The 12,279-nt window shown below is 38.6% G+C and overlaps 3 protein-coding genes across 3 annotated transcripts; 2 read left to right on the plus strand and 1 right to left on the minus strand.

Annotated features, from left to right (window-relative positions):
• Positions 1 to 323: 323 nt before the first annotated feature.
• On the minus strand, positions 324 to 1,655 carry LOC126264180 (uncharacterized). Its single transcript, XM_049961031.1, has 2 exons — positions 1,532 to 1,655; positions 324 to 1,474 (listed from the first exon to the last, which is right to left on the minus strand). Exons 1-2 carry the CDS (start codon positions 1,647 to 1,649, stop codon positions 462 to 464), a joined length of 1,131 nt encoding a protein of 376 aa, XP_049816988.1. The 5' UTR covers positions 1,650 to 1,655; the 3' UTR covers positions 324 to 461.
• Positions 1,656 to 4,947: 3,292 nt separating this feature from the next.
• LOC126264355 (uncharacterized) lies at positions 4,948 to 5,487 on the plus strand. Its single transcript, XM_049961959.1, has 2 exons — positions 4,948 to 5,029; positions 5,092 to 5,487. The coding sequence occupies exons 1-2, from the start codon at positions 5,003 to 5,005 to the stop codon at positions 5,485 to 5,487; spliced, it is 423 nt and encodes a 140-aa protein (XP_049817916.1). The 5' UTR covers positions 4,948 to 5,002.
• Positions 5,488 to 5,646: 159 nt separating this feature from the next.
• LOC126264181 (uncharacterized) lies at positions 5,647 to 6,880 on the plus strand. The gene is made up of 2 exons (XM_049961033.1): positions 5,647 to 6,438; positions 6,555 to 6,880. The coding sequence occupies exons 1-2, from the start codon at positions 5,675 to 5,677 to the stop codon at positions 6,841 to 6,843; spliced, it is 1,053 nt and encodes a 350-aa protein (XP_049816990.1). The 5' UTR covers positions 5,647 to 5,674; the 3' UTR covers positions 6,844 to 6,880.
• Positions 6,881 to 12,279: the final 5,399 nt, after the last annotated feature.

Consider the following 12,279-nt stretch of genomic DNA (forward strand, 5'->3'; position numbering starts at 1 on the left):
ATAAGTTAACAATTTATTATTATTATTGTACATTTATATTACAATTTATTATTGTACATTTATATTACAATTTATTATACATTTTGTTATTTCGATACATGAAAAAGAGGTGAAAAAAGTTCTTTCTTTCGTTGTTGCTTTCGAATCCCAGTCGTTGATTGGTGCAAATACCGTGTTTCTAAACAGAAAACATACATATACAATATTAATTATTCAATGGTAATTTTTGTAGTGATACACCTTTTTTTTGTGATTGATTATTTGACTGAGGCTCATAAGTGTAGTTGTGGTGGTTGTGATGTAGGCTGAGCGTACAAGTCCGTTTCTCACCCGGTTGTACGCGTTGAATATATCAAAAACAAAATAGACAAATTGTATGTACCATATATATCTATATAATATTAATAATTCAAAGTTACCTTTTTTTTATATTATTATATTAATTTTTAATTTCCACTTAATTAGTTCCTAGGGACCTTGTATCCGAATGGCCGAGAACTGTTGTCATCCATGAAGAGTCTCTTTGTTGAATTCGTTCTGTATGTCTTTGTCTCCTCTTTGGTTACTACACAATGATCTTTTGTCCGCACAAAGTTCATCGACGTCAAACGAATGGGATCTGTTTTTTCTAGAACCATTTGTTTAATTTTCTCAAAATTAATCAACCGAGAAGCACTGTATGTTAAGGCGATCCCTTTCACCTTACAAACATGTTCGATACACAGCTTCGTCGTTGACCACACCGAGTATGCGTAATTTTTAGGCCCGCCCGAAACAAATTCCGTGATGTAGGAACCGATACCGTATACCTCCAGCTCATCGGTCATGTCCCCAATGAATTTTCCAGTCGGGGGATCTGGAAAATGGTTGCTTGACACATAGATAACGGAATCGGTGTCGTAGTATAAAACACGTGTATCCAACATCTCTAGATATTCGTACAACTTCAAACGGGCCTGTGCTGTAACAAAAGCTGCAATTACCACATTCACAGTAGGCAGAGATTCCACAGCCTCGTCGGCGTACTCCCAGTTGATTACAACAGTTTGTTCATTCACAGGAGTTATACTGTTGACATTCTTCGACGGATGCGCAAGGAGATCAAAGCATTCCTGAGGATCGTTGACGATGGTTGTTTGTGGTTGGTTTTCACGTTGTCCAAACTTTCCCCAGAACGAATTCAACATTAATTTGGCGAGGGATCGAAGACCAGGGTTATTTTCGATGCGTTCCGGTGTTAGCTTCACTTTTTCAGCTTCTTCAAAATCCACCAGATATTGTTGTTGTTTCACCACATCGTTTATGCAATCCGCGGGCCAGCCGGAGGCTTCCTGTTTAATTTTGATGAATTTATTCATCATTTCTGTGAATAAACCCGGCTGACCCGCCGCATGGTTGTATTGACGCGTTTCGTATGTCCACACTTCAAACACTTCCACAATCCTGTAGCCTTTTTCCAATGCTTTCACGACTTCTGCAATTACCCATGTCCCTGTGAACAATCGTTCTTCCTCCGTATGGCAACACTCACGCTGCTGTGAACTTTCACCACAGCTGTTGCAAAGGGCGAACATTAACTTTCCCTTCATCCTGACAGGGAGAACGGGGTGGTACAACTGCGCGGGTGGTAAAATTTTACATTTCACCATGCCATCTACGGTGGATAAATCAATGTCCCGGACTGCAGATCCTACATAAATTGTGGGGTGTCCTAGAGGAAATCGGCCGTACTTGCACACAAAAGGGTACAACGAACATACATCGATGTATTTGATGCGCTCACCCTCGTTACATTTGTAGTATGTAACAGTGTTTCCGGTCCGGCCTCCATAAAAACCGTCACGAGGATTCAATGGTGATGTTGCCAACACGGGATGGTTTTCGACAAAATCACGCACTTCACAACTCTGTTTTAATAATGCGCGGAAGTTACATTCCCACATTTCGATGACTTCAAATCCCAGGTTGCGAAGTCGAGTCGTTTTAATGGTGGTGGCCTCGTAACGATTTCGCATGGTATCCATTTTACCTCCTCCAATCGATGTGTCTCGGTGAAATTTGAAACAGCTGGTGCATCCATGGAAGTAACAACCGTGAAACTCGAATACCTGACGCTGCTCCTCGTTAAAACCGTCAACTTTGAGTCCTCCTCCTACTAGGTGTTCTCGACCTGTACCGGCGTGGTGTATGGTGATTCCTCGTACGTTCTCCTCCCACAACAACCATTGTAAAGCGATAACCGATTGATTATCAGCCAATCGGTAACCACCACGGGGAATAACGGCGATTGTATCGGCTTCCAGATAGTTTCGTGCAAACACCTTATTACACGCTGATGCTATTGTTGTTGCTTCGGTGAATGGACAAACCTTACACTCGTTAAGAAGCATTGACCTAAATGAAAGACAGGCTCTCATTAGTATTTCCACGTCCGACTTGCAATATGCGACGATTTCCTCCTGGAAATTAAAAACATCATTCTGATGCTCTTGATGCCAGTTTAAAAACGTATGTCGGTCCTCGGGCTTCATTTGATTCGGACCGTAAAATTCAGCAGATGGTAAAGGACCCACATATTGCTGATTTTCCAGGGTGTTAAACAAGTGTGGAAAATAACCCTTCTTAAAGTTTCCAGCAAGGCCGAAAGCTTTAGGTAGCTTTGCCAGAGCCATTGGAAAATAATTTAGCGAGTCCAAAAATCGCACATTTCCCACCTCAGCCAAAATAATTTTTGTCCCCCGCATAATTAAGTTTGGCTTGATGTCCGTTTTGGTGAGAATATAGTTCAGGTTGAACTGATGGTCGAATGCTTGACCGTTATGTGCAATCACAGTCGCTCTTTTGAAAATTTTCCTTTGATTCAACACAAAGTTCATAAAATTTTCAATAGGGTTGTTGATAATTACGTGGGTCCTTACGCCGCATTTTTCACAAAATTCCACTTCCGTATCTAAACAGTTGGAACAACACAATTTAAACACACACAATGTGGTTTCATGCACTGCACTGCCGTCGGTCTGAATGGTGTCCTGTCGTGTTTCCAAATCGTAAAATATGAATAATAAATCAGTAAGGCAGGGTTCCTTTGTGTTTGGCTGAATATAACACTGTTGATTTATCTGATGGTGTTTTTTACAGATCTTACAAAAAATTTCACCACATTCATGCCTACGTTTTCCATCGACAGTTTTAAAGCACCTTTGACACAATCGCAAGTCGGCACACACGTTGGATGTCTTCTTAATCCGTAGATGGTTTTCCAAACATTTCCGGCTCCTGAAGTGACGATGACAATCCACACACTCTATTTTCTCCTCATCCTCACACCGTGGTGATTCACGACAGCACGGACAAATCCCACTGCAACGATGGTTGATGCGTTTATTGAATGGGAGATAACATTCTTCACAGTAGTAATTGCAGGAAAATGCAGAGGTTAACGATACAATCGCGTTGTAATGTTCTTTGTGGAGTAGCAAATTAAAGGTTGGTCCTTCACTTTGTCCTTTAAAAATCACCTCTCGTCCACCGGCACCGTACTTGAACACTGTAATTCTGTATTCGGGTAAAACCCTTTGGAATGCTTGCAACTCCTGAATCCCGGCACCCTCTGCGGGAATATCAACACCCGCTCTCTGGCACAGTTCCATAGCTCGTATTCCTTGTAGTTGTCCAATGTCCCGGCGAACCTGTACGAATTGTGGATCACTGGTCAGTTTCGCGATTAACACTACAAGTGCCCGTGGCAGGCAAAGGTTATCTGAATTTTTTATAACAATAATACCTCTTCTTGCAGCACATTCTTCTTCGAAACTATTATATTTTGTTTTCTGGGCACGCCCCATACCCACCGGCATCTTAATAACCGTCACTTTTATCTGAAAAGTTTCAGTGTTCACACCAGCCGAATTAGATTGGTATACTGATTGCACCAAATCGAGCACCCCATCAGCGGACACTGAATGCCTTGGTTTGAAGCGTGCCCAGGCTTCACCGCGAACAAGTTCACTACCAGAAAACGAAAACCCGACGCGATCCTCCGGATTGAGTCCCTCCAATGAATGTTGAACAATTGAGGTTATTCCGTTGCGTATCCAATTCACGGGATGAATGTTCTCCGGAACGGGGTTAATTTTAAAGGAAACAGCTCGCTGGATTAGGTTAAAACGGCCAGTCGATTGTTCAACATCGTCTACAACTTGAAATGCTTGTTGTTGTTGTGGTTGTTGTTGTTGTTGTTGTTGTTGTTCTTGCGATTCAATCTCATCTATTATGTGTAAACTCATGTTGTAGGACTCATCGTCATTATCTACAACGGAGGATTCAGCTTTTGGAAAAAAAATATAAATAAATTAATAAATATATAAATAATTTGTATACATATATATTTATAAATCAATTTACCATTGTTTGGTGTCAAGCCAAGTTCATCTATAACGTAGAAAATGATGTCTGAAGATTCAAGATTATTATCATCATTATCATTCACAAAGTGGAATGCGTTGTTTTCTGTAATAAACACAAATAAATAAATAAATAAAAATAAATAAAAACAACTTACCCATGATAGCAGAATAAAAAGGTGAAGTAGAAGTCTAAAAATAAAATAAAAAATACGAACAAAAATATTCGTGAGGATGATCAACAGAGCTATTCTTTCAAATAACAGTCAACAGTGTTAATAAACTGATGGTTAATGTAAGAATATGAAAATCTGAGCGGAAGACTCTAAATATAAGACCCTGTACCACCACCATCCCTACCATTACATTTCGAATGTGGGGGCGTTTCTTCTAGGGTGGTGATTTTTTCACTTCATTAGGTGGTGGTTGTTTCTTTTTATCTATTTGGTGGGAGTGGATGGTTACTTGTGAGTGGTTGACAACAAGGGTGTAGGTGTAAACAGTGAATTCCAGAGTGGGGTATTTTCTTTAAAACCATTTCTAATCTGAAGAATTAGACAGTCTAGAATTTTTATTTAATTCTTAAAATCATTGGCAATATGTCAGTCAGGGCAAACGTGATTGAGGTGAGTTTTTAGCTTATTATATTATTACAATTTACTTATTAAACATATATTTTCTTATATAGGAAAATTGGGACGACGATTGCGGCGGGCCTTCCTTTTTTGACACAGATTTTTACGTAAGGACGGAGAATCTACCGATCATCCGGTATCCACCTCACGGTCTCACTCGTGGGGAAAGAAAGGCGTTTAGACGTCGCGAGGGTGAACGTCACCAACGATTGAGGAGAGAGGCTGAGGCAGATGCGGCAGCGGAGGACGCTGAGGTGGTGGCAGCAGAGGCGGTGGCTAAGGCCGCTGTAGCCAAAGCCGAAGCGGCAGAGCGCCGCGCCGTTGAGGCTGCGGCGACACTTGCTGGTCTCCAAATGGAGGCTAGACGGCTCCGCATCATTGCGGATTCATCAAGTGCAACAGCGAGGGGAATAGCCGTCTCCCTCGATGCAAAAAGACGGCATAAATAATATTTTATATATATATATATATATATATATATATATATATATATATATATATATATATATTGTATTGAGAAAGAATTTAATATTAAAAATATACGTTACAAATAAATTTGAATGTTTTTTCAATTACCTCACTGTTTGAAAACATCGGTGATAAATATGATGTACAGAGTGCTGACATTTCATTTCAATGTTGGTCATTGAGTATCGCGGTAATGGTTTATTAAACTCTGTTATTGACAACTTACCGTTTGAATTACATCTACCATTTTATCAGTACTGTGGTCCTGGTACAAAATTGAAAAAACGACTAGCGAGAGGTGATACAGGTATCAACGAGTTGGACAAAGCCTGTAAACGACACGACATTGCCTACGAGGAAAATAAATCGCTGCAGGATAGACACAAGGCAGACTTTGTTTTGGAAAACGAGGCGTGGAACCGTGTAAAATCCAAGAACGCTAATTTGGGTGAAAAAGCAGCCGCGTGGCTTGTAACAACGGGAATGAAGATAAAAAGGAAGCTCGGAATGGGTCATCGTACACAACACCAATCAAAAATTTCATTCAAGAAAGACATTGTCGACAAAATCGATAAAAAGATTTTAAAATCGGTCGACATAAAACCAGGTAGCAAGTCACTACGAAAAATCGCTGCAGCGGCAATAAAAATAGCCAAAGTCAACACTAAACGAATTGGGGGTCGAAAAAACGTGAAGATACCTAGAACAATTCCGTTTAGTTCGAAACAAGGAGGAATTCTGCCGTTACTGCCAATTCTCGCTGGTTTATCAAGTCTTGGAGCATTAATGGGTGGTGCTGCCGGTGTGGCAAAAACAATAATCGACGCGAAAAATGCAAAGAAGAATCTAGATGAACAGAAACGACACAATCAACGCATGGAGCAAATAGGAAAAAAGGGTAGTGGATTGTACTTACGAAAAAACCCAAAAGGGTACGGTTTGTTCTTGGAAAAAATTCCAAAAAACTACCGATAAGAGTGCCCGCACGAGCACTCTACGATCATGAAATAATCAAATTTGCCAAACAATTGAAAATACCCTATTTTAGAGGTGTTTTTATGCGTGACGCTCTACCTTTGTATCCTAAGAAAAACGAAAGTGCCGTCGTGAACCTGGACGATTCAACAAATTACGGAACTCACTGGGTTTGTTACGCAAAGAGAGGAAATCAAGTCAAGTATTATGATAGTTTTGGGGATTTACAACCACCGTTGGAGATAATTCGATACATGGGAAAAAATTGTCAAATTTATTACAATGTACACCCTGAGCAGAAGTTTAATGAGTCATCCTGTGGTCGTTACTGCTTGAAATTTTTATACAATATAAAACAATGAATACTTTGTCATACTATAATAATAATAATAAAGAAAAATCATTAATTTTAATTGAGTTTTATTTGATGACACACACACACACACACACACACGCACTCACACGCACACACACATCCACAATTGCTGTTGTTGTTGTTATTATTGTTGTTGCGTTTTTCTATTATTTTGTGTTAAATAAGCAGTGAGCTAAACTATTACTCAGTCTTATTTGAAACGTTGTGAGAGCAATGTCATATATATTTACTCTTACAAGTACCAGCCACATATTAAATATCGATTTTGTAAATCCTATTCAGTTGGATCCCGAAGTACAGTACGGGCTCGCCTTAATTGGATTTCATTCGTACAACAGTATTCCGAATATTGATTCAAATTGTAATACGTTTAACTACCGGAACATAGCCAATCGTATCGGATATATAGAAATCCCCGAGGGTGCATATGAAATAAGTGATATTGAAAAAGAGAGAAGAGAATTATTCAAGATTCCATTGAAGATGAGTTAGCGGAAGGAAAGATTTTATCGATAAAACCTAACCATAACACCCTCAAGTGTGAAATATATAGCGAAACACTTGCAATTGACTTCAGCACACCGTCTTCTGTTGGGAAATTGTTGGGTTTTTCGGCAAAACTTCTAGAAACAGGAACACTTTACGAATCTGACTTACCTGTGGATATAGTAAAGGTGAAAACATTACATATCGACTGTAACATTACCACGGGTGCGTTTTACAAGGACAGACCGACACACACCATCTACGAATTTGCATTGGACAGCAACCCTGGCTACGCGAAGATTTTGGATCAAAATTTTGAACCTGTTAATTTCCGAGGGGAGGAAATTATTATCCGATTGGAATTGAAAAAGCTCACGTAAAATGGGTTTGACTTTCGATTACTATAATTCGGACAACAACAGTACAAATCCATCAGTATATGAAAAACCGTCATCGTGTGTGAATCAGCTTAATTATCAACAGCAAAAGAAGAAACAGAAGCAGAAGCAGAAGCGCAGGCCGAAGCAACGTTTGACTCTAGACAACGTATTGTTTTTACAATCACTGGGTTACAATGTCGTCGTACAATCAGGTGTTCGAGGTCTACCGCAAACCACGGTACGACGAAACAATTCAAAAAATGGAAACTCGCACCTATTACCCATACATAAAATCGTTCAATAATAACGACGTTATTGAAATCTCCATAAACCAGAGGGATTCCTGGGTACTGATGCACGAGGCGGCAATTGTGATTGAAGGGGAGCTGAGAAGAGATGGAGGTGAAGGTGAAGTTTCACTGGTCAACAATGCTGGTGCATTTATGTTTGACAATATCACTTACGAGCTAAACGGAAAAGAAGTGGACTCTGTTCGTACACCGGGAATCGTCTCCACAATTAGAGGATATCTTTGTTACAATCAAATGGATAGCAATATTTTGAGTACGGCAGGATGGTGTTACCCAAACAATCTAGTTACGACCAAGAACAAGTCAACGTTTGTTTTAAGAATACCACTGCATCATCTGTTTGGTCTATTTATCGACTATAAACTAGCTCAATTTGGTAAACACACCTTAAGATTGGTCAGAGCTCGAAGCGATCTAGATGCTATTGTGTGTAAATCCTTGAAAGATACAGCACCCACCTCAGGTATCATCAAAATGACCAACATTTGTCTAAAAGCACCCATTGTTGTTCCAAATGACATGCTGAAAATAAAATTGTTGGATTCGATAAAAAATGATAAACCTATACTTTTACCATTCAGAAGATGGGAATATCATGAACTGCCACAATTAACAACTGGATCAACGAAGGAAATTTGGGGTGTGAAAACATGTACAGCTGTGGAGAGTTCACGATTTGTAATTGTTGCTTTTCAATCGGACAAAAGAGAAAATGATTCGGTTGATACGACCGTCTTTGATAATATGCACGCCTCGGAAGTACGGGTCGTGTTGAACGGTGAATATTATCCAGCTGAACGACAGGGTTTGAATTTTGCCAAACACAGTTATACCGAATCGCATTACAACTATACTCAGTTTTTTAACAATTTCAAACATGATGCATCCCAAGCAAAGCAACCTCTACTCGATTATTCAACGTTTAAGGATAATACCATATTTGTTATTGATTGCTCCAAAAGAAATACAGCACTGAAACTGGGTACTATAGATGTTAAATTGGAAATTGAATCGAGGGTCGCATTTCCCCAGAAAACAAAGGCATATTGCGTAATCGTGCACGATTGTGTTTTGGAGTATCTACCGCTAAGTGAAATTGTACGCACTGTGACTTAAATATAAGTTGGATATCGGCATCACAATGTGAATAGAACGAGAAAATATTTCATTGTGTAAACACCACAACGTCCACAACACTAGCAAACACATGGAATCCAACAAGCCTGTCGACGTCAACGTACCGGCGGACAACAACAACAACAACAACAACATCAACAAGAACAAGGAATGTGAAAGTATTGTTGCAATGAATTGCTGGCGGGATGTTTTCGAAAATCCGTTTAGATTTAGAAATTTAAAATGTAAACCTGTAGTTAGAATAATTACACCAAGAAATGTATTGTAAAATTAATTGTGTGTACGAGTAGTAAAAATATCATAATAAAAAATCCTAAAAATGACAGCAGTTTATTATTATCGATTCGACACAGGGTCGTAAACATCCTTCAAACTGTTGTGGTTGATAAGATTGCAACCACATGTTGGGTGGGAAAAATATTTTGTGAGAAAACTATTTTAATGTTTGCCTAATGATTATAAACAATCTTAAATAGGGCAGAGCAGTTTATCATTATCGATTCGACACAGGGTCGTAAACATCCTTCAAACTGTTGTGGTTGATAAGATTGCAACCACATGTTGGGTGGGAAAAATATTTTGTGAGAAAACTATTTTAATGTTTGCCTAATGATTATAAACAATCCTAAATAGGGCAGAGCAGTTTATCATTATTGGTTCGACACAGGGTCGTAAACATCCTTCAAACTGTTGTGGTTGATAAGATTGCAACCACATGTGGGGTGGCAAAAATATTTTGAGAGAAAACTATTTTAATGTTTGCCTAATGATTATAAACAATCCTAAATAGGACAGAGCAGTTTATCATTATCGATTCGACACAGGGTCGTAAACATCCTTCAAACTGTTGTGGTTGATAAGATTGCAACCACATGTTGGGTGGGAAAAATATTTTGAGAGAAAACTATTTTAATGTTTGCCTAATGATTATAAACAATCCTAAATAGAGCAGAGCAGTTTATCATTAGCGGTTCGACACAGTAAACACCCTTCAACCTGTTGTGGTTGATAAGATTGCAACCACATGTTGGGTGGGAAAAATATTTTGAGAGAAAACTATTTTAATGTTTGCCTAATGATTATAAACAATCCTAAATATGGCAGAGCAGTTTATCATTAGCGGATCGACACAGAGTCGTAACACATAAACCCTACACCTAAATTATATTTTCATATTTCCGTATTTGTAATGAATTTCTATAAATTAATTAACCGTCTATATTTAACGTTTAGTTTCGAAATGTCATCGGTACCGAGCTCTTCGTCGCCGTCGTCGTCATCGGCGCCGTCGTTGTCACCGATCATCAAGTACACCTTAGAAAAAATTGAAGAATTTATTCAAACGTGTATAGATCGGGAAAAAATCAAGAGACTTGAACTGTATAAAAATAAAATTGAGAAGGTTGTTAATGTGCGCGAGATTTACACCGAATCTTCTGGTACACATTTTGAATCATATATTTGGGCTAATCCAACGACTGTCGAGGGACCCGATACTTGTGAATGTTTTTACATATTCCGTGCAGTGTACGAAAGCAATCAACTGATGGGTTTAGACGCTGAGTTGTCTTCACACATTACCGCATCATCACCGTCCTTATCTTCGATATCCGATTCTTCAGAGGCAATAAATCCATCACACTGTCTACAATTTTTATGTAAACCAGAGAGTTTCGATAAACTTATGATATGTACAATTGAAATGTTAGGCATTATAAGAGAGTTGCTCAAGAAATAACAATAAATTTTTTTTTTTTTTTGCTGTAAATTTATCTTTTGTTTTATTCCTTTGTAAAATACTTATATACCTAGTCAAAATTTTAAACTGCTTCAGTGTAAGACAAACCAATCATGCAGTACATACAACAACGTCAAAAGTTACCCATTGAAAATCTAGATTATCTTGATGACGAAGCAGCAACAGGTGTAAAAAACAGAAGGCATGGTGAATTGTTACCCAACTCATTCAGAGCTCTGTTTATTGGACCTTCAAATTGTGGAAAAACAAATGCATTACTGGCTTTAATTTACGATCCGAACGGAGTACGTTTTGAAAATATTTACGTATATTCAAAAACTCTGTATCAGCCAAAGTACAAACTGCTCGAATCCGTTTTAAATCGTGTCAAAGGAATAGAATATTTTCAGTTTAGTAACAAGGATGAGTTGATTGAACCGTCGGAAGCTAAATGCAATTCGGTATTTATATTTGACGATGTTATATGTGAAAAACAGAATAAAATTCGCGAGTATTACTCCATGTGTAGACACAAGAATATCGATGCCATGTTTGTAGCACAAACATACACCAGTGTATCCAAGCAACTCATTCGCGACAACAGCAATGTAATTGTACTCTTTCGACAGGACGAGAAAAAAAAATTTAAAGTATGTGTACAACGAACATGTGTCTCCCGACATGGCGTACGAACGATTCAAGGAATTGTGCTGCGACTGTTGGAGGGAAAATTATGGTTGTTTAGTGATTATTAAAGATTTTCCTCTGGACAATGGACGCTTCCGAAAAGGATTTGATCAATATATAAAAGTGTAAGTTTAACATACAACGGAAACAGTCGTGACAATGTCGTCAAACAATACTCAGGTTATGCGTAAAATCGATGAATTATCCCGCAACATACGAAAAAAATACCAGTTACTTAAACAAGACAAATTGGATAGTGAAGCAGTGTTGGGTGAACTATTTACCCCAATCACCAAACCATTAACTGAATTGACGGCCAAATTTAAAAATTCTACAAAACAGACCACACCAGCAACAACACAGCAAAAGTTGTACAGCGACCCACCACAATTGAAGAAAATGGACGACGATGACAACGATGACGTTTCCAAACAGTTAGAATCTGAAGATGAAATTTTTTACGATCCGGAACAATCAACTTTGTCCAAGAACAGTAACAGTGATGGTTCATATGACAGCACAAACGACATGTCGACTATCGTCTACACTCCTTTGACTCGTTCATACTTGGACCTGTATTTAAATGACTCTAAAAATAGGGAGGTCGATAAAACGTACGGTGTAAAGTACGATGTAGAAACGGAGCGATGGTTGATTGGAAATTCTGAAATTAATTTCGATAC

This window comes from Aethina tumida, chromosome 1, assembly GCF_024364675.1.
Source record: "Aethina tumida isolate Nest 87 chromosome 1, icAetTumi1.1, whole genome shotgun sequence".
Lineage (NCBI taxonomy): Eukaryota > Metazoa > Arthropoda > Insecta > Coleoptera > Nitidulidae > Aethina > Aethina tumida.